The sequence below is a fragment of the Girardinichthys multiradiatus genome, chromosome 14 (assembly GCF_021462225.1).
Source record: "Girardinichthys multiradiatus isolate DD_20200921_A chromosome 14, DD_fGirMul_XY1, whole genome shotgun sequence".
Lineage (NCBI taxonomy): Eukaryota > Metazoa > Chordata > Actinopteri > Cyprinodontiformes > Goodeidae > Girardinichthys > Girardinichthys multiradiatus.
In genome coordinates, this window is record NC_061807.1 from 32,261,793 (window position 1) to 32,283,793 (window position 22,001).

Below are 22,001 nucleotides of genomic sequence, written 5' to 3' on the forward strand. Positions count from 1 at the left end.
AGCAGGACACTGACAGGAAGGAAGGAATCTAGCTGATGGCCTTATGACTCGCTTTATAAGAGATGGGGAAATGAGGGGAAGTAGCGCCATCTGGTGGACGAACTAGAGTATTGCATGTGTTTTTGTTCATTTCTGGTAATAATAGGATCAAAAATGGTGGTTTTCAGTGGGCCTTTTTTAGTCCTTTGGAATAAGTATAAACATATAGGCTAATTTAATAATGAATAAATAAATAAAGATTTAACTGGTGCCGTAAGAGTGAGGTGATAGAAGTTTGTCTTCTTGTCTTTATAATCCACGCCCTGCCTCCCTCTCGGTCCTGCAGAACTACATCACAGTGGACGAGCTGCGCAGGGAGCTACCGCCCGAGCAGGCAGAGTACTGCATCAGCCGCATGACCAGATACGTCGGATCTGACGCTCCCACCGGCGCCCTGGACTACATCTCCTTCTCCAGTGCCCTCTACGGAGAGAGTGACTTATAAACCCAGCCGCTCCTCCTCGTGTTCTCCTCTTCCTACCCAGCTTCTATTTCTCCTGTTTGGAGAAAGTGGTTTTAAACCCTTCCACTGTCCCTCTAAATGCTTTGTTCTTAACATTTTATCCTTCTCCCAAATCTGAACTTTCTCCCAATGATCCCCCCCCCCCTTCCTACCACCACGCCCAGGAACACTGCTTAGAGAGGAGGAGAGCAGGAGACTTTGCTCAAATCTTAGAAAATGTGCTAGGACTGAGTTTTAAGAAGAATGAGTCAGGTAGAGCAGTTAATGTATGACAGCAGCATGCATAGAATATACCTGCTTTAAAGAGGAGTAACTGAGAGGGCTATTTTTTGAGCAAAGCCTCCTGCTCTCATCCTCCCTATCTTATTATTCTTTTTTGTAGAAGGGTAATTAAAGAAGAAATGTGATAAAAAAAAAAAAAAAAAAAAAGCTGGTTGGTCCGTTGGCTTGGTTGGTTGTGTATTTGTGCAGACGCATGCTTCGTTAAAAGTTTAGAAACGCTGCCTCTGAGTCCTCGACTCTTCCTTAATCACACTGAAACCCAAACAGCGCCTGCAGGAGCCTGTTAACAGTCAGGGAGGCAATCTCAATGTGAAGAAACGACTGTGAAACCTGAAGCTTGGCAAAGATTGACTTTAACCTGGAGATCTTAAGAAACTCAGGAACTTTTGAAGGATGAATGAGAGCACCTAACACGTAAGCAGATGGAGAAAAGCACAAAGATGGCCATGGCTTAATGGTGGTTTAGGAGAGAAAACAGAAAGACAGAACGGGAACTAAAGGAGCAGAACGACTGACACACCTCTGTCCTTTCTGTTAAAGGAAGACCGAGAGATGTCAGCAGCGAGAGACATCAGGGTGTCAGGAAAGTTATGAACAGAGTAAGAATCGATGCTGTATGTGGGACCACAGCAGGCCTGTCAGTGAGGAGAAACCAGGGGTTTGGTCCCATTTCCACAATGAAACACCAGCCATAACAATACTAATAAACAGTGCAAGTCGACTCCTCTGTGCATGTTAAATTTATTTTATCTCACCTGTGCTCCATTCACCTCCTCCCCTCATTCTCAGCTTATTCTGTCCATCATAACTGATGCTAAAAAACTTACATTCAAACAGCTACATTTTAAAAAAGCTGGAATAAAAAAGGATAATTACATTATTAAAGAGCAGTTGTTTGTGGTTTTTCTTCCATGATTTGAGGCTCTTTTGGCACATCTACAAATTAAAATAACTGTCTGTGGGTTCATGGAAGCTAGACTTAAATAACTAGCACTTAGCAGAGTCTATTATTTGTCCATATAAAAGTCTAACAAAACAAAAACAAATGAACCTCTGACAGTTTTGCAGATATCACATTTCCATTTCATTGTCAGGGTCCCAGCAGAGGTAGGAGGGGAAGTTCAGCCCCCTTTCCTGAGCATAGCACCTCCAATGCTCCTCGTCTGCCTTGTGTGTCAGATACCTGGAGCTCATCCTCAGCTCGAACTCCCTGAGGTCACACCACAGCTGGAAATTCTGCATATTAACACAGTAAAATAAAAGCAATAATAAAAAAATCTGATTGTGTATCTGGATATAATGATATACATTGTCTCCACACTTTCACACAAAGTAGTGCATAACCTTTAAGTGTTTCAACATTTTTTTCAAATAAAAACCTAAAAGTGTTGAATGCATTTGGATTCAGCCCCCTTTACTCTGATACCCCTAAATAAACTGCAGCAGTAGTAGTCAGGGAGAAAGTTTTGAAGAAGTTTAATGCAGGGTTGGTTTATAAAACAATATATCCAGCTTTGAACATATCACCATACTCTTTCCATCATTGCATGGCACAACTGAAGGCCTACCAAGACATGCTGTCCACCTCAAAGGCCAGGCAAGGCGAGCATTAATCAGATACACGGCTAACTCTGGAGGAGCTGCAGAGATCCACAGCTAAGATGGGAGAATCAAAACATCTATCAGGTGGGCACCTCACAAATCTGAGCTCTATGGAAAACAAAAGACCAAAACTAAACTTTTGCTATATGTTGGAGAAACTAGCATTGCACATGAGCCTGAACACACCACCCCCACAGTGAAACGTGGTGCTGTGGGTATGTTTACTTCAGGAGAGATATGGAAGCTGGGTAGTGTTGACAGATGCAGCTAAAAACTGGCCAGTCCTGGAGGAAAACCAGTTAGCAGCTGCAGCAGACATGACACTGGGGCAGAGAATCATCTTCCAGCAGGACAACAAACCTTAACATACAGGTCCTTCTCAAAATATTAGCATATTGTGATAAAGTTCATTATCTTCCATAATGTCATGATGAAAATTTAACATTCATATATTTTAGATTCATTGCACACTAACTGAAATATTTCAGGTCTTTTATTGTCTTAATACGGATGATTTTGGCATACAGCTCATGAAAACCCAAAATTCCTATCTCACAAAATTAGCATATTTCATCCGACCAATAAAAGAAAAGTGTTTTTAATACAAAAAACGTCAACCTTCAAATAATCATGTACAGTTATGCACTCAATACTTGGTCAGGAATCCTTTTGCAGAAATGACTGCTTCAATGCGGCGTGGCATGGAGGCAATCATCCTGTGGCACTGCTGAGGTCTTATGGAGGCCCAGGATGCTTCGATAGCGGCCTTTAGCTCATCCAGAGTGTTGGGTCTTGAGTCTCTCAACGTTCTCTTCACAATATCCCACAGATTCTCTATGGGGTTCAGGTCAGGAGAGTTGGCAGGCCAATTGAGCACAGTGATACCATGGTCAGTAAACCATTTACCAGTGGTTTTGGCACTGTGAGCAGGTGCCAGGTCGTGCTGAAAAATGAAATCTTCATCTCCATAAAGCTTTTCAGCAGATGGAAGCATGAAGTGCTCCAAAATCTCCTGATAGCTAGCTGCATTGACCCTGCCCTTGATAAAACACAGTGGACCAACACCAGCAGCTGACACGGCACCCCAGACCATCACTGACTGTGGGTACTTGACACTGGACTTCTGGCATTTTGTCATTTCCTTCTCCCCAGTCTTCCTCCAGACTCTGGTACCTTGATTTCCGAATGACATGCAGAATTTGCTTTCATCCGAAAAAAGTACTTTGGACCACTGAGCAACAGTCCAGTGCTGCTTCTCTGTAGCCCAGGTCTGGGGAATGCAGCACCTGTAGCCCATTTCCTGCACACGCCTGTGCACGGTGTCTCTGGATGTTTCTACTCCAGACTCAGTCCACTGCTTCCGCAGGTCCCCCAATGTCTGGAATCGGCCCTTCTCCACAATCTTCCTCAGGGTCCGGTCACCTCTTCTCGTTGTGCAGCGTTTTCTGCCACACTTTTTCCTTCCCACAGACTTCCCACTGAGGTGCCTTGATACAGCACTCTGGGAACAGCCTATTCGTTCAGAAATTTCTTTCTGTGTCTTACCTTCTTGCTTGAGGGTGTCAATAGTGGCCTTCTGGACAGCAGTCAGGTCGGCAGTCTTACCCATGATTGGGGTTTTGAGTGATGAACCAGGCTGGGAGTTTTAAAGGCCTCAGGAATCTTTTGCAGGTGTTTAGAGTTAACTCGTTGATTCAGATGATTAGGTTCATAGCTCGTTTAGAGACCCTTTTAATGATATGCTAATTTTGTGAGATAGGAATTTTGGGTTTTCATGAGCTGTATGCCAAAATCATCCGTATTAAGACAATAAAAGACCTGAAATATTTCAGTTAGTGTGCAATGAATCTAAAATATATGAATGTTAAATTTTCATCATGACATTATGGAAAATAATGAACTTTATCACAATATGTTAATATTTTGAGAAGGACCTTTACAGCCAGAGCTCCAATGAAATGCTTTAGACCATGTGTTAGAATGGCCCAGTCAAAGCCTGGAACCAAATCTAACTGAGAACCTGTAGCAAGACCTAAAAATTGATGATGACAGACACCCTCATCCAATCTGACTGAGCTTGAGCTGCAAAGAAGAATGAGCAAATGTTCAGTCACTAGATGTGCAAAGCTGGTAGAGATATACCCCAAAACACTTCCTGTTGTAATTGAAAATGTGGTTATACAAAGAATTGACTTAACAGGGTGGAAAATGAATGCACCACACACTTTCAGATTTATCTTTGTAAAAAAAGTTGGAAACTATTTATCATGATCCTTCTGCTTCACAATTATACACTACTCTGTGTTGATCTATAAAATACATCGAGGTTGTAATGTGACAAAGTGTGAAAAGGTGCTAAAGAACTACTGTGAGGGTAAAGTTTGTGACCTGCAGCCAGGAGTGTCCGAGAGCTTTGCCCACAGTGAACCTGCGTCTCACAGCCACCTGCAGCAGGTTGTTGATGAGGCTCACAGCTGCAGAGGAAGTGACAGGTGGAGTCAGTGTGGTCTCACTCCAACAGCACAACTCATTCTGACCGAACTAACACAAGTTTATCATAAATGTGAGCAGAGATGTTGAAGCTTCCAAAAGTACTCAGAATCTGACCTTCCAGTGAGATGGATGCCCAGGTCTGGCGGGGGTACATGAAGGCCGCGTTGGTGATCTGCTGCCGGATGTCCTCGTCCTCGTTGAAGGGGAACGTTCCACTCAGGCTCACGTACATGATGACGCCCACGGACCACATGTCCAAAGAGCGGTTATAGCCGCTGCTGCTGATCACCTCTGGGGCCAGGTAGGCCGGAGTGCCGACCACTGAGCGGCGGAACGACTTCTCACCGATGATGCGTGAAAAGCCGAAGTCGCACAGCTTCACCTGAGGGAAGGGCTCAGGGGAGACCAGCAGGACGTTTTCTGGCTTCAGGTCACAGTGAGCCACGTGTTTCAGGTGGAGATACCGCAAAGCCTCAAGAATCTGTTCAAACAGGAGCAACACTGGTGATGGTGCAGTGACATCTATTCATTCAGTCACAGGAAGAAGGTGACTAAATCATATTCCTGCTGCAGTTTACGCAATGAAACGCTTCTGCACTTGGTCAACATACCAAGACAAGAAGCATTATAATGTTGAGAGAAGGGGGGGACGGTTTATGGGTACCTGTATAACCAGGAACCGAGTGATGCGTTCAGGGAGCCGGCCCTTCTCACTGGACAGAATCATCTCCAGCATGTCTCCGTGGAGCTTCTCCATGACCACAAAAACATGTTTGGAGGTTTCAAACATCCCTTCCAGCACAACAACTCCAGGGTGGGACAGATTCTGAACAGCACAAAAAACAAAAAATCAAACGTCTGACATCACAGTGAGGCGTTCCAGCTGTTAAAACACATGGTGGAGAAGCGCAAACACCTGCAGGATAGCCACTTCATTCCTCAGCTGTCTCTCCTGCTGGGTGGGGAAGCGGGTCTTGTCGATGACTTTGATGGCGACTGATCGACCCAACTTCCTGTGAGTACCTGGCGGATGAGAGGTCATTTAAGTGGGAGACACACCAATCGGCCGGCTGGTGTATAGAACTGGCTGGTTTTCAGCTCAACTGTTAACGAGCTGGTCAAGCATGTAGCAGTACCACCATGCAGTACCACCATGAGGTGATCCACATGTAAAAAGTGAAATGGAAAGATGGACGCTGAATGGATGGTATTATTTATAGTTAGTCATCAGATTCGGCCGCTGCTGTTGCAAGCGCATCGGAGGTTTTCTGTTTCTGAAAGTCAGATCTGTCGTAGAAAAGTACGACGGCGTCAAACCCTTTATCTCTTCAGCTCTCTGCTATACTTCTCTAGATAGGCTAGAAAAAACTTCAGGTTACTCTGCTGTGAGTCAAAGTAGTTGGAGGCAACTCACCTTTGTACACCACCCCAAACTGTCCAGAACCAAGAACTTCATCTGTAGAGATCTGATACACTGAGCCGATGTCCTGAAACACGCAAACACTGCGCTAAACTCTAAAGTTAAATGGAAAAATCTCTTTGTAGAGCTGGTTAAATCAGATGCTTACCACACTGTCTCTTTGCTGGTCTTGATCTGTAACCAGAAGCATTCTAGATATGTAAAAAATGACTTTGATCATCTTGCAGCACGCAGAGATAAACACTCTTGCCAACTAACCCTGTTGCGCTTTGCCTGGTCCTATGCTGCTCTGCAGGGGCATCAGAGCCTGAAAGATGGAGCTCTCCCACGCCGCGGCATCATCACCAGCCTGCACGCAGAACACCAGCGAGGCCGTCACCAGCTCAAAGGAGTGGACTTCGTTGCCTGGCAGCGAGGGCACGGACAGCATGGCGGGGCCTTGCACCTGCAGCACCTCTGACAGAGGGATCTCCTGGAAGAGAGGAGGAGGAGGAACAAAAATTACCATGAAGGTGCTGACGGAAATGTGAAAATCCAAGTCGCCGTGTAGTACATTATACCTTGTAATACTTGGTGCTGCTCTCATTCTGGTACAAAGTGATGCTTTTCCAGTCCAGGATCCAGTAATGTCGTTTCCTCTGAGAAAAACAAAGGCCAACTTTTTCCCCAATTTTTTCTGACTATCGTCTAAGAATTCACAATGAAGTTAGGGCCATAAGAACGGTCATCATTGGGTCATCAACAGGAAAATTATCACAAACATTTGGCCAGTTCAGCAGAGAAATACTTAAAACAAATAAAAAACCTCCTCCATTCTCAGAGGATTCCTAAATCCCCAAAACACCTGTGGAGAACATAGAAGAAGACCCAGGTTTCTGATGATCCAGAGAGATTTTGCATCCGTAAGTCTAGTGGGTAGCAGACTATGATTTACCAAGTTATCAAAGGCAAAAGAGATTGTAATGGAAAAGAAACTATCCAACGAGGATTGTATCACCTAGCACTCTTACTGGTTAAGAGAGATTGATGTGGGAGCTGACCGAGCAGCAGTTTCTTACCAGGGTGTCTGTGTTGGTGTGGTGCAGCAGCCAGCCCTCCCTCAGGACTCCTGCTGCTCTCCTCTTAGTGTGATGCGACGACTGGACGAGCCTCATAAGGGGGATGTTGCTGCTAAAACAGGGGCTGTTGGAGAAAAGAAACAACAAAAAAATAACAAAATCCAGACTTTTCTAGCCTCAACTTTCCAGAGGCCTCACCCCTTTATGTTCATTTCAAAACATCCATCCATTTTCTACACCGCTTCTTCCATAGTGGGTCAAGAGAGAGCTGGTGCCTATCTCCAGCAGTCTACGGGCGGAAGGTGGGGTACACCCTGGACAGGTCGCCAGTCCATCGCAGGGCAACACACAAACAACCATGCACACACTCATTCATACACCTATGGGCAATTTAGAGTGACCAATTAACCCAACAGTAATAGAACCCACACATGCATGGGGAGAACATGCAAACTCCATGCAGAAAGACCCCCGGCCAGGAGTCGAACCCAAGACCTTCTTGCTGCAAGGCAACAGTGCTACCAATGGGTCTGTCTCACTGCACAGTCTAATTTCAGAACATAAAATACTAATACTTTAAATATGAAACATGGAGAACTGGAAAACAGGAAGAAAATATGTAAGGTAGGAAGGAAGAATGGACAGAAGAGAATAAGGAAGGAAGGACACAAAGAAAGGAATGGTTGTAGGACACAAGGAAAGGAAACAAAGGAAGGGCAGGGTCCAGGCCACAAGGGAGGAAAGATGAAAGGACAGAAGGAAGGAAACAAAGGAAGAAAGAAGAAAGACAAGTAAGGAAAAAAGGAAGAACAAATGAAGGAAAGAAAGGAATAACAGATGAAGGACAACAGGGTGACAAAGGAAGGGAGGTAGGACACAAGGAAGAAAAGAAAGGAAGGAAAGGTGAAAGGATGAATGGAAGACAGGAAGGACGCAAGGATGGAAAGAAAGGAAAGGAGGAAGCAATGAAAAAAGGAGTGACGCAAGGAATGCAGGACCAAAGGAAGTAAGAAAGGAAGGACACAAGAAAGGATGGAAGAGTGTTAAAATAAGGTGAGATCTTTCCATGTAATCCATGCAACATTTAGTAACTGCTCACAGTTAACTTCATAAAAGTTACAATAAATATCCTTATGTGTAATCCATGCAATAATTATTAAAACACACAGTTGAAGCAGTGGGGAGTGAAACAAGCATGTTCTCATATTCTGGAGCTGAGAGACTGGAGAGGCCTGTGTGGAGCCACGTATGATCTGCTACATGTTATCTGTCTTATCTCTAGCAGAAATATAAACAAGTGATGATGATTTTATATTCTTTCACATGTATTGAATAAAAATCTTTGATTAACAAGTTAAAAGATGTATGATTGAAATGTGGTTAAGGACTGAGAATTAGAGGAAAAACATTAAGGTTTGACATTCTCAATCAGCTATATATGAAAGAAATATAACATTAATCATTTGTAAAGCATAAATACAAAGAATGAAGTGATGGTTTTGCAACGGTGTATTAAAGTGAATGCTGAAAGCTGAAGAATGAAATGTGTAATACTGTGTAAAGTTTAAAACTGAGCAGATTAGGGAAAAAACTGGAGGATGACAAGGAGTGACGAGAGCCAGCTGCATGCTGACAGCGACGGGAGGATGCGACTACAGACCAGCGTGGTTATTTTCGGCATCTCCAAGGCTGAGAAACAGAATCAGTAGGTCACAGTGACCATGACTAAAGTATTGAGCAATAATCAAGAAGCTGAGCTGAATAGGTTGCGTAATAACTAAGAAGCCTAATAAGGGCCTGACCGGTGAAGGCATCAAGCGCTATAAAAACAATGCTGAGAGCAGAAACAGGGTTGTTTCCTCGCAGAAGACCAACGAACAAGTTTGGACGGAGAAAATAAGCTTGGATGGAAAAGGAACAGAGACACAGCCCAACTGATCGACTGCATTAAAAAGAGGATCAACCCGTGAGCCCAGAAAGGACTGTGCCACAAAATTAAGAATCTGATTTCATCAAAAGCCTTTTTATCCAGACAACAGAAGTGAACTTGATCGGTGAAAGGCTGATTGCTCTAAGTTTCAGGCTTCTGGAAGTCCTGAATCAACTTCATTTATGTCTCCGGGTTTCCTTCAACTCTTCAGCCTCTGGAAGCTACTGTCTTCAGAGACAAATAACAACAAAGATCCTGTTTAACCATCAAAGCCTGGAGCATCAGTGCCTGCCACTTAAAGGAAGAAAACTGAAGACTAAGTCGTATTCCTGTCAAGAAACCACTTGTTGTTACCAGAAGAAACATCTCCATCAGGTGCACGGATGAGCCTCCATCTTCAAAGACTCTCCAAACCCACTAGTTTCAGCATCAGGGAAAGACGGGTTGAGTTGATTGATTTATTTCTATTATTGAAATTATTTTGTGTTGCCGAATTTAAGTTGTTACTGACTCCTGCAAAAGCGTTACTAATTAAATAAAGCATATAAAATTCTAGTTAAATTGTGGACATTCAATTATTTGAGTCATCGTATTGTTGGTTTTTCATTGGTGGTAAAAAGTCTTGTTGCCTGGTTCTAAGATATTTTAGGAGGTTTTTATGGGTTGCCTTAGTCAAGTTTGTTAAAACAGCACCTTGGGGCTCGTGCTGAGCTACTAAAATTAACCTAGCCCATATACCAAGAGCCAGTTGTAAATTAGGGAATGTGCAGCCATGAACAAAAGTGACTGTCGAAGGTGTGGATGACTGCAATAGGCTACTCAGTCGTCCAGACCTCCAGTTGAAGAAGGGCGAGACTTTTGGATGAAGGCTGTCATAGGCTAGGCGAGTCATTTCCCGACACCAGCTTAAACAGAACTTTCAGTAAACCTGCTTAGTAAGACCTTTCAGGTTTAGGGAAGTCCGGACCTGTTAGATGGAGAGCTGGTTGAGCAATCCTTTTAGACATGGGGAAGTAGGAGGGAGGGGTTAGCTCATCGGACAACGAAAAGAGGAAGGACACAAGGAGTAAAGATCGGAGAGGACATGACACAACAAGAAATGAATAAAGTCTGAAAATCCAAATATTTTTCCAGATCAAATTCTGTAGTTTCCCAGACAGGACCCCTGCAGACTGGATCAGAGTCTATGAAGACTTCAGCGATGAAGAACAGAGAAGATGTTCACATCAGCATGATTAATGTGGGGGATAGGATGCAACTTACATCAGATTCAAATGTCTTACATCATCAGGACAAAACGACAACATCGCCCGGGTAACGCTCTCTAACCTCATCGGCTGCTCCACCTCGAACATCTCAGGCAATGTGTCTCCATCGGAGGACATCTCATCCTCTGAGGTGTCTAGTGTTGTGCTGGCGAGCTCCGATTCAGCGTCCTCAGGATCTTGTGGGAAGCTGGGAACAGCTGCCAAGAGGTCTGGGAAGGTTAGAGCATCTTTATTAAACTAGAGAAATGACAGTTTTCAAAACAGGAGAATTGGCTCATTTTATATTAATATGCCAAAAATATTGCAGATTAACTGCCTCTTGATTCCTTCAGATAATCTGAGTTTTGGACAAATTACAGTTAAATACAGAAATTTTGAGTCATTCTTAATTTCTTTCTATTTGCTTGTTCAACCTTTCAAATTTGTCTTGAGTGACATTTTACGAGGCTTTCTGAAAGATGTTTTCCTGCAACTACGTCTGTCCTAACACTGTTAAGTTAGTGGCATTTAAATGAGCTAAAAAGCATCATCAAACTTTGACAATATTGTTCAGAATCATCACAAATGTGACATTTCTGGGGAAATCCATACTCCCGAGAAGATGGGTGAGTCGGTTCCTGTCTGATCATAGTGATATGGAAACGTCACAGCCAGAGGCCTTATCTGTCAGTGCTTGAAGCCTGGGATACAGAACAAAAAAAACAAAAAAAACAGAAATGCAGCTCACCACCCCCATTAACGGCCCTCCTCTCCCCCGGACAGTCTCTGGGGACCGACAGCTCGCAGCGCTTATGGCAGTTGAACCTGCAGTCTGACGAGAGGACAGGATGACACATGAGCTATAGGCTCAAAGCTCAGAAGAATGATGAGGGACTGCAGAAACTTTAACCGCTTTCAGTTTTCCTGATTAAAATTCATGACTCAGACTGCTTTAGACTCAGACACGTTCATGTGTTCAGGAGAATTAGTTATGAGCCATCTGCTCGCTCAGATTTGACAGGACGAGTGTGTATCTGCCTCAGTGGGCCCACTGGGAGCTGAGGAGCCTCTAATCCATACATGACTAATCAGAGTCAGGCGGTACTGGAGGAGAGCGGCTAAAAACAGCTCCAGAGGAGGGACACGGAGCAGGAAAATAGAACTGAAAAGAAAAGAAGAATACCGACTACAGCAAGACACTGAAAACCCAAGAGAAGCCTAAAGTTGAACTTGTTCAAGGCTGTTCAGAAGTTTACATTTACTCATCATGGGCATGACTAGAACAATAATTTAGAGCTTTTAATGATTCATTTAAACAAGTTCACATTTCATTTAAACATATACATATATCCCCTCTGATAAATGTACCATAGCAAGTTGTACATCGACCACAAACCATCTGGTGTCAATCTATCAGGATATTTGACCAATCTTCTGTGCAGGGTTGGTAGACTTCATTTAACTGAATGCACAGAGTTTAAGGACTTAAGTGTCAGGTCTGAAAGCCTCATCTTGACTCCTCCATACACCATAACTGTGGTCGTTTATCTCACTCTGTGTCATTGACCATAAAACCTTCAGCACCAACTCATTTCATGGCAATGTAAGAATCACCTCCATCTGGACAAGGACTTGATGTTCCAGCAGCTTCTAGTTTACAAGAAACTGGAGCCTTTGTGGTTGCTGGGTAGGACTGGACTTCCTTACCAATTTCCTTACATCTGACTGGACCGTTTGGGTCTAATGGTTGAAACTTGGATGCAGCAGGGACATCCAGTAAGACAAACACATAACCTCACTGGTCTCAGAGTGAATGGGGGCAGGCAGTCCAGGGAGCCAATGAGTTTAAACGAAGAGCGCTCAAATATCCAGTCAGAATCGTGCCAGCACCTTGCTGATGGCTACAAAAACATGTGCTTCTCTGGAGCATGTCCTTCAATTATTTAACCAACTCTTCTAGTGTGGACTTCAAGCACAGAATGAGTTTCTGTAAAATCTTGTCTGGAAATGCAAGTTTTGAGTTATTTTTCTATTATCCAGTAAAATAATTTACATTTTTATTATGTTTTTCTAAAATGTTTAATATTTCAGCAAATACCAGCTGATATTTTCTATGCAGAAGCACACTCATCCTAAAAAATATCTCTCCTGCTTGTTTTACAGTTCTGTTCTGCAGATTTCTTCAAGATAGGAACTCCTTTATATTACAGCTTTATTGTTAAATATTGTTCTTAGCCGTTTGGAGGAAATGTTTCCTCCTCCCACCCTACCTGAGCACTGCAGCCCCTGTCTGAACAGGCCTTTGAGCAGCCGGTGGCAGTGCTGGCACATTGTGGGTTTGGTGTAGCTGTGGATGTGGAAGGTGTGGGGGACCTGAGGCCTGCTCTTGTCCCCGAGCCAGACGGGAGGCTCGTTCCACGATGGAGGCCTGGACAAGGGCTTGGACAAACTGATCTAGTGGGAAATTTAATAAAGGCTTAAATGAGCTAGCTGGCAACGCACAGTAGAAAAAAAGCAAGTCATCATCTTACTTCCTCCAGACTGCCTCCGGTCTGACTGGACAGCGAGTGCGTTCGTGGTCTGCGAGGCGGAAACAGGGAGACGCTGGTGCTGACTTGCCGCCGCACTCGGCTGCAATTGTTAGACAGGAAGAAGGCACAACGTTTGTGAAAATCTAAACCGCAGCCTGTGGAGACGGAGAGCCGAAACAGACAGAGAGAAAACTTGTTCAACTTTAATTCAGTACCACAAAAGAAGTCAAACTTTATGATCTTTTCCACATTTTGTCACGTTACAACCACAAACTGCTACATATTTAAGACAAACAACACAAAGTAGCATAGAATGGTGAAGCAGAAGGAACAAGGTACATTACTTTCAGTTTTTTCATTTCAGTCAGCTCCCTTTACTCTGATACCCCTAAAGAAATGCCTGTGCAACCAACTGCAATTAAAAGAGTCCACCTATTTAGTCTCAGTATAAATACATCTGTCTGGTGACAACTATTAACACAGAAATCTCCACTATGCTGGTGTATCACATAAAATCCCCAAAATATATATTGAAGTTTGTGGTTATAAGATGTCAGAGTGCAGACAAAGAACAAGGGGTGTGAAAAATTTCACAAAGTCCTGCAAATGTGTGAACCGAGCTCCGGCTTTACCTTCACATTTTAGCCCCTGTCGCACAAGGCCCCACAGCATCTCCCCGCAGTGGTGGCAGAAGGTGGGGGTCCGGTACGATTGGACCATCAGGGAGTGTGGACGCATCTTCATCTCAGCTACAGAAGCTGATCCTGGTACAAAAAAAAAAAAAAAGTCAGCATTCGCCAAGTATTTAAGCACGTGCAATAAAACACTTTTTCTTTACTGATGTTGTCAGACGTTGTCTACAGCGGTGTGCGCAGGCCTTTTAAACAGGCCTTTAAAAAAGGTTAGACCATGATAAATCATTTCAAAATGTTTTCTACCTTTAATGCGACGACCAACCACATCTGTTCAAGGAAAACCAATTAAAAAAGAAAAATCTTGATTCTATAAGTGAGCACACCCTTAAACTAAGACTTGGCTGAAGCTCCGTTCTGATTCATTTTCAACCCTCAGTTATCTCAGGTTCAAATCTGCCATCAGGTCTAGAGAATGTGACGAATCTGAAATAAAGCGGCCCTAGGAGGATCTTCCTGAAATGTCCTTAATTGGAATCATAGTGTGCAGAGTTTTGAAGTGAACTTTCCCATCAAAATAGCACCAGACAATCTGCTAACTACTGGAAGTTTGCTGCCAGCAACTCATCGAAAAAAAAAAAACAACAAAAAAACAGCAGATTAGGACAGTTTAAGTTTATAATTAAACTTTTTAAATGATTTGTTCAAAGCACCATTTCCACTGGCAGCAAAACATCCACCCAGCACAACGCTGCCACCACCATGCTTGACCACTGATACTGTGTTGTTAGGTCTGAAATCCTCACCTTGACTCCTCCATAACGAATAATGGTGGCCATTTATCAACCATAAAACAAAACGCCTTCTGAACTCCTTTGGTTTGTCCAGACAACCTTGACTGCAATGATTTTGGAGCAGAGGTATCTTTCTTGGTCAGCACCAACTCAGGACAATGTGGACAGGGACTTGATGTCAGACTAAGATGTGTATTTGCTAGGGTGAAGAAGTTAGTGAAGATCCATATTTTGCCATGAAAAACTATTTTCTCCCTTTAAGATTTCTTCTGTTTTGTCACACTTATATTTCAGATAATCAAACAAAGGCAACCTGATAAAATACAAAATGCACTTTTAAAAATAATGATTGGCCCAGGTCTGGTTGCTGCCTGACCTGAGGAATTGAGAAAAACACTTAAATAGAACCTGTTCAACAACATGAAGTAGGCTAATTGAACACATCACACCCCGACATAAAGGAGAAACAGAGACGCTAACATCCATCAGTCTGGAAAGGGTTATGTCTCCAGAACTGATTACATCACAAGAAGGAAAGTGGTAGGAGAAACTCCCAAGAGGCAGATAGTAACTCTAAAGACGCTGCAAGAATTTCTGCCGGTCATGTTCTACATGCTATGATCTCCTGCAGTCCTCATATGTGTGGTTTATGGAGTAGGATAAAACAGAAAGACAGAAGCCTTGTAATCCAAAGAAAAAATCCAGGCCCGGCTAAAAGTTTCCAAAATCCTTACGGAAGAATATTGGTCTGATGAAACCAAATTTGAACCTAGTTGTTGTTTTCCACAGAAACTACTGTAAAGAGAATCACAAACAGAATGCCATCCCCACAGAGAAACAAAGAAGTGGCAGCATCATGATGTGGGGTTATTTTTCTTTAGATGGAACTGGAGTTTTTCTCAAGCTGGATGAAGTTATGAATAGTTCCAAATACTAGTTTTTAGCATCAGGACGAGTCCAAACAAAAGCCCCAATCGACAAAGGAATGGCCTTGAAGAAAGTGTAATTCCAGATGGCTGGAAGGTACGTTAACAGTTTTGGTTTATCCAACCAGGTTGCTGAATCTTTCTGTTTAGGCCATTTTATACTTTTACAGCATACATGACAATTTTACATCTTATGGAGTGCTGCAGGAAGAGTTCTGATGAAAATTAAAAAGATAGATAATATTTCTCCTATTTTAGCTTCCCTTCATTGGCTCCCTGTTAAATCCAGAATATAATTTAAAATTATCCTCTTCACATATAAAGCCCTTAATGATCTAGCTCCATCATACATCAGAGATCTGATTGTTCCATATGTTCCTAACAGAGCACTTCGTTCTCAGACTGCAGGTTTACTGGTGGTTCCTAGAGTCTCTAGAAGTAGAATGGGAGGCAGATCCTTTAGTTATCAGGCTCCTCTTCTATGGAACCAGCTCCCAGTTTTAGTCCGTAAGGCAGGTGATATACTTGGCTCTGTCTTTCAGTGTTTAACCCGGTCTCTCTCCTAGACATAGCTACTGGCTGAGCTTCTACACTGACTAACTGTATGTGCTCTCTCTCATACTCTAAACTTGAAAACTGGCTCAGAGTTCATCTGCTTAGCTGTCTTTCTCTCCTAGATGAAGCCTATAACTATAGCAGCTATGACCATTAATGTTTTACTTTTCCTTCCCATAGAAAGTACTCCTGGATCAGTGCTTCTTTGTTCTTTTTGTGTCTCTGCTCTGTTCTCTCAAACCCCCAGTCGGTCGTGGCAGATGGCCGCTCACACTGAGCCTGGTTCTGCTGGAGGTTTCTTCCTGTTAAAAGGGAGTTTTTCCTCTCCACTGTCGCTACATGCATGCATGCTCAGTATGAGGGATTGCTGCAAAGTCAACGCCAGCGACTGTCCACTGTCTCTACATGCTCATCCAGGAGGAGTGAATGCTGCAAGTCACTGACTGGATGCTATCTGCTGGGTTTCCGTAGATAGAAAAACTTTTTAACAAATTTAAATAATAAACCGAATCTGACTGCGCTGTTCAATAGAAAGGGTTAATTGGAATGTATGAACCTGACTTGAAATGTGTACGATTAGACTGAATTAACTTTGTAAAGTGCCTTGAGACGACATGTGTTGTGAATTGGCGCTATATAAATAAAACTGAATTGAACTGAATTGGAGGGAGATCCAGCTGACCTGCAGATACATGACAACACGATACTATTAGAAACACAACAACCATCTCTCCATCTAACTGATCTAATCTAAATGATTTGATGTCTGACCTGCAACAATGATCTCGATGAGGTCTCCGTCCTGCAGCTCGTCCTGGTCCGTCAGCCGCTGCAGCAGCTCGTCAGAGGCCAGTCGATGTCTGAACAACAGGATCTTCTCACCAGAGCCCACCACGCTGCAGTCTGGAGCCTGAACACGCAAACACAACCCGTAAACTAAATATGGAAGTGCTGATTTCCTGCAAAATCTGAAGTTTTCTCCCTGATCAGTATAATTAAAAAGCAGACAAGTAAAGACGCAGAGATCATGAACGGAAGACTTTCAGGCAGACCCGATCACAGCTACAACAGGTAAATCATTTTAATAGCGGGCTACACTTAAAAACCAACCTGAAGGATGTGGATGTAGGCCACAAGGATTTATATGTATTTTCACTGACTGATTAAACTCAAAATATCACCGGACACAGTGCTTGAACAGGACAATAAATTCTAATGCTAATGTTGTAAGTCATCCCCAAAATCGTTAACGACAGTAAAAAAGTTTCCAATTAAACTAAATCGTTATGAAAGCAGAGAAAAACAAATAAAAACTTAAACTAAAAGTTTAATTAAAATCCAGATCTACTAAAGAGGAAAAGTTGTGTGTTAAAAGTGAAGGTCCATTCAGTACCATGAAAAAGTAGCTACCACATTATAGCTTTGTTCTGCCACAAGGATAACCTGACTAAATAAAAAAGTCCGTTTTCAAATAATGTCATTTAATAAAGGAAGAAAGTGATCCAAAGTGACCTGGTCTATCTGAAAAGTAAAAAGATATAAATAGAACTTTTCGGACAACATGAAGTATGCTAGAGGATCTTAAAAAGCAACACATCAGGTCTTGATCTGACGAAAGTCAGGAATAGCTGAAAAACAAAGATATGCCAGTCTGGAAAGGGTCACGAAGGCTGTGTGACTTTAGCAAAACACCAAAAATAAAAACCTGGACAACAATCCAAAGCACACCACCAAGTCTGCCTCTGAGTGACTAAAAACAACAACAATGGATGTTTTGGTGTGGCCTAGTCAAAGTACTGACTTAAATCCGATCGAGGTGCTGCGGAATTACTGTAAACAGGCCCTTTTTGGCTGAATTAAAACTATTTTGACAAGAAGAGGGGGCACAAATTCCCCCACAGTGATGTAAAAGATTCATCACAATGATACCAGTTAGTTTTAGGGATCAATTACATTTTCACAGTACACTATGTCTGAAGCATTGCTTTTCACTATTTGATGAACAAACATCAGGAAAATCAGATTATTGTTTCAAGTCAGACTATTTGATTAACTAGTCTTTCTGAAATGCTGATTTTCAGTCTGTAAACCAGGAAGATTAATGCAAAACCAAAACATAAACCTCTTTAGTGTTGCAGCTTATCTGCAAAACATATATTCTTGCACAGACGGCTGACTTGAAAACTCAAAAGTTATTTCTGTGTTTGAAAGGAGGCACACAACCTGCCCCTAAGAGTGTGTGTGTGTGAGTGTGTCAAACAGAGGGGAAAGGCTGTGGTTGGAAAGTTTTCTGCACTCTCAAAGACCACACAGATACTGAGGAAGCATTGAAGGCCAGAAAACCAACCAACACCTGCAGCAGCTAGGCCACAGTTCATGCACTTTACTCTTTATAAAGATCACAAAAATGTTTCAAAGAAGAAGGACTGTTTGCATTTTAATTCAAGAAAGGACACAAATCCAGGACACAGAGAACAGCAGCAGTTTAAGCAGCTCAGAAGTAGGAACTGCTGCTTAAAGAGGACGGAGTAGTAAATTCTGTGTCAAAAGCGACAGATTATTTTGCATCAACCTACACATTTTTCCTTCATACATACACGAGCTGGCCTTTTGGACTCCACTTCCCATATGTGCTGACACTCAGAACAACTGAATATTTTCTAAGTGGGGCAGCGTTAAGGTTCAGAGCACGTTTTTATTCATACAGGCAACACATGAGCTCTTCCGTTTAGCTTGCATTCCTAAAACAGTCAAAATTTGGGCCAAAATCCCAGAATGGCCACCACTATTTTAGTCTCAATGTCATTCAAAGACTCACTTTCAGGTTTTGCAGCAGTAGTCCCCGACAAATAAAGGGACTGCAGAAATGATGCCCTGCTGTGTCTGCTTCTGGTTACCTTTCTCTCTATGACCTCGGCCGCCAGTCTGCGTGCGTGGCGGTAGCTCAGGTTGCCGGGCGGGACTCGGACCATCTCCCTGGACAGCCCCAGTTGGAACTGGACCAGAGCCGGCGAGGTGGAACTGGAGGGGGTCTCTGCAGACATGGAGGAACGTTCTGTAAGAAAACAAAGAAGAACAGGCAGATTCAGTAAAACTATGATATCATTTGATTTATAAAGATGCCTCCAGATAAATTAGAACATTATTGAAAAGCTTCATTATTTCAGTGAGCCAGTTTAAAAAAAAGTGATATAGATTCATTAAACACAGAGTAATATACTGATCCTTCTCAAAAAATTAGCATATTGTGATAAAGTTCATTATTTTCCATAAAGTCATGATGAAAATTTAACATTCATATATTTTAGATTCATTGCACACTAACTGAAATATTTCAGGTCTTTTATTGTCTTAATACGGATGATTTTGGCATACAGCTCATGAAAACCCAAAATTCCTATCTCACAAAATTAGCATATTATTAAAAGGGTCTCTAAACGAGCTATGAACCTAATCATCTGAATCAACGAGTTAACTCTAAACACCTGCAAAAGATTCCTGAGGCCTTTAAAACTCCCATCCTGGTTCATCCCTCAAAACCCCAATCATGGGTAAGACTGCCGACCTGACTGCTGTCCAGAAGGCCACTATTGACACCCTCAAGCAAGAGGGTAAGACACAGAAAGAAATTTCTGAACGAATAGGCTGTTCCCAGAGTGCTGTATCAAGGCACCTCAGTGGGAAGTCTGTGTGAAGGAAAAAGTGTGGCAGAAAACGCTGCACAACGAGAAGAGGTGACCGGACCCTGAGGAAGATTGTGGAGAAGGGCCGATTCCAGACCTTGGAGGACCTGCGGAAGCAGTGGACTGAGTCTGGAGTAGAAACATCCAGAGCCACCGTGCACAGGCGTGTGCAGGAAATGGGCTACAGGTGCTGCATTCCCCAGACCTGGGCTACAGAGAAGAAGCACTGGACTGTTGCTCAGTGGTCCAAAGTACTTTTTTCGGATGAAAGCAAATTCTGCATGTCATTCGGAAATCAAGGTGCCAGAGTCTGGAGGAAGACTGGGGAGAAGGAAATGCCAAAATGCCAGAAGTCCAGTGTCAAGTACCCACAGTCAGTGATGGTCTGGGGTGCCGTGTCAGCTGCTGGTGTTGGTCCACTGTGTTTTATCAAGGGCAGGGTCAATGCAGCTAGCTATCAGGAGATTTTGGAGCACTTCATGCTTCCATCTGCTGAAAAGCTTTATGGAGATGAAGATTTCATTTTTCAGCACGACCTGGCACCTGCTCACAGTGCCAAAACCACTGGTAAATGGTTTACTGACCATGGTATCACTGTGCTCAATTGGCCTGCCAACTCTCCTGACCTGAACCCCATAGAGAATCTGTGGGATATTGTGAAGAGAACGTTGAGAGACTCAAGACCCAACACTCTGGATGAGCTAAAGGCCGCTATCGAAGCATCCTGGGCCTCCATAAGACCTCAGCAGTGCCACAGGCTGATTGCCTCCATGCCACGCCGCATGGAAGCAGTCATTTCTGCAAAAGGATTCCCGACCAAGTATTGAGTGCATAACTGTACATGATTATTTGAAGGTTGCCACAATCATCCGTATTAAGACAATAAAAGACCTGAAATATTTCAGTTAGTGTGCAATGAATCTAAAATATATGAATGTTAAATTTTCATCATTACATCATAGAAAATAATGAACTTTATCACAATATGCTAATTTTTTGAAAAGGACCTGTATGTTAAATGTTTATGAATGTTTATGATCATGGGTTTTAATGATCATGGTCATTAAAACCCAAAATTCAGTTTCTCAGAAAATCTGAATATCACATCAGACCAAGGAAAATACGTATGCCGTCATGTTGTGCCCCTGATGCGGCCCACACAAGCATGTTGAAGACTGCTGTGTTGATAGTATCGGACACCCTTCACAAAGAGTGCAAGCCATGGAAAGGTAATTGCTAAAGCTCGCTGGTCACAGAAATAACAGCGCTGTATCCATACATAGTAATGGAAAATTTAGTGGAAGGAAACATTGTGGTAGAAAAAGGTGCGTAAGCAACAAGGATTACTGCAGCCTTCAAAGGATTGTAAAGCAATGGCCATGTGTGGAGGAGATTCACAAGGTGTAAACTGCAGCTGTAGTCAGAGCTTCCAAATGGGCTACAGCTGCCACACCCCTTACGTTAAGCCACTCCTGAACCTGAGGCATCATCAGAAGAATCTTAACTGGGCTGAGGAGGAGAAGGACTGGACTGTTGTTCGTTGGTCCAAAATCCCCTTTTCAGATAAAATATTTTGCAACTTTGTATTAAAAATTATTTTTTCTTGGTCTTCTGTGCTTATGCCCTTTTTCCATCCACTCAACTTTCTATTAATATGCTTGGACACAGCAATCTGTGTGCAGAAAGTTTCTTTATCAAATATCTTTTGGGGCATTCCATTGTAGTTGAGAATGTCCATTACCATCTGCTGTACAACCACAGAGAACTGCTTGATTGTTGTAGCAAAGAAAATCTTGAGCTCACAGCTCTTCTTTGAGATTATAACTTAAGTTTTAGAATATCTACATTTGGCTTTAGAGATGTGATCTCATATCTCAATTGTTTTTTTAGACATCTGTTCTCTTTACAGACTTCTGCTTTACATTTCTATAAATGAAACTACACCGACAAGTCTTAGGATATAACAACTAAGTCTCAGACTTCTCTTTTGAATTCATTTCACCAAATTAAAACCAAGTCAAAAGCCTCTCTTGGTTATTGATGAGTGCTCTCACCTTCTGAACCTGTTTCATTCATGTTCCAGTGTTTGACATCTCGACGAGGCAGCTGATCAGTCCGTCCATCATGGTGCCGTTGATTACAGTGAGAAGAGCTAGTGGGTCTGGTTTCCTCTGCGGGGCTCGCCTGTCGATGAGACAGGAAGTAACAGAGACACTCACCCCGTGTGAAGGCTGCATTGGTGCAGCCTTGGGTTAACACCCTCAGCCCAAGCTGCAAAGACTTCAACACAAAAAACACAAATGGAGGCTTTGAAATGTTTTCACGCACAAGACCAAATCTCTGAAT

The 22,001-nt window shown here is 42.7% G+C and overlaps 2 protein-coding genes across 3 annotated transcripts in view; one reads left to right on the forward strand and one right to left on the reverse strand.

The window, feature by feature from the left end:
- actn3b (actinin alpha 3b) overlaps positions 1-1,669 on the forward strand; it is a 36,834-nt gene extending 35,165 nt beyond the window's left edge. Inside the window, exon 21 of the mRNA XM_047386580.1 lies at positions 326-1,669. Coding sequence (XP_047242536.1) covers positions 326-484 — 159 coding nt within the window. The 3' untranslated portion in view covers positions 485-1,669. The remainder of the gene's footprint in view (positions 1-325) is intronic.
- Positions 890-21,950, reverse strand: LOC124881085 (serine/threonine-protein kinase D3-like). 2 transcript variants are annotated; one of them, XM_047386582.1, is made up of 18 exons: positions 21,710-21,950; positions 18,870-19,027; positions 16,744-16,882; positions 13,698-13,829; positions 13,066-13,220; positions 12,805-12,988; positions 11,283-11,366; positions 10,617-10,764; positions 7,358-7,481; positions 6,860-6,937; positions 6,558-6,771; positions 6,448-6,473; positions 6,294-6,366; positions 5,796-5,902; positions 5,544-5,705; positions 4,994-5,360; positions 4,775-4,860; positions 890-2,020 (listed from the first exon to the last, which is right to left on the reverse strand). In XM_047386582.1, exons 1-18 carry the CDS (start codon positions 21,729-21,731, stop codon positions 1,856-1,858), a joined length of 2,424 nt encoding a protein of 807 aa, XP_047242538.1. In that variant the 5' UTR covers positions 21,732-21,950; the 3' UTR covers positions 890-1,855. The 2 variants fall into 2 exon arrangements, with proteins under 2 accessions (XP_047242538.1, XP_047242537.1); XM_047386581.1 differs by having other exon boundaries at positions 10,551-10,764.
- Positions 21,951-22,001: the final 51 nt, after the last annotated feature.

Bases quoted from the DNA above. Each gene is read 5' to 3' on its own strand.
- LOC124881085 (XM_047386581.1), bottom strand. From the start codon at position 21,731: ATGAATGAAACAGGTTCAGAAG. The intron at 5,361-5,543 runs GTACCCATAAAC...CTGTTTGAACAG, and splicing joins CTCGGTTCCTGGTTATACAG to ATTCTTGAGGCTTTGCGGTA. The intron at 2,021-4,774 runs GTCACAAACTTT...GTTAATATGCAG, and splicing joins TCGGACACTCCTGGCTGCAG to AATTTCCAGCTGTGGTGTGA.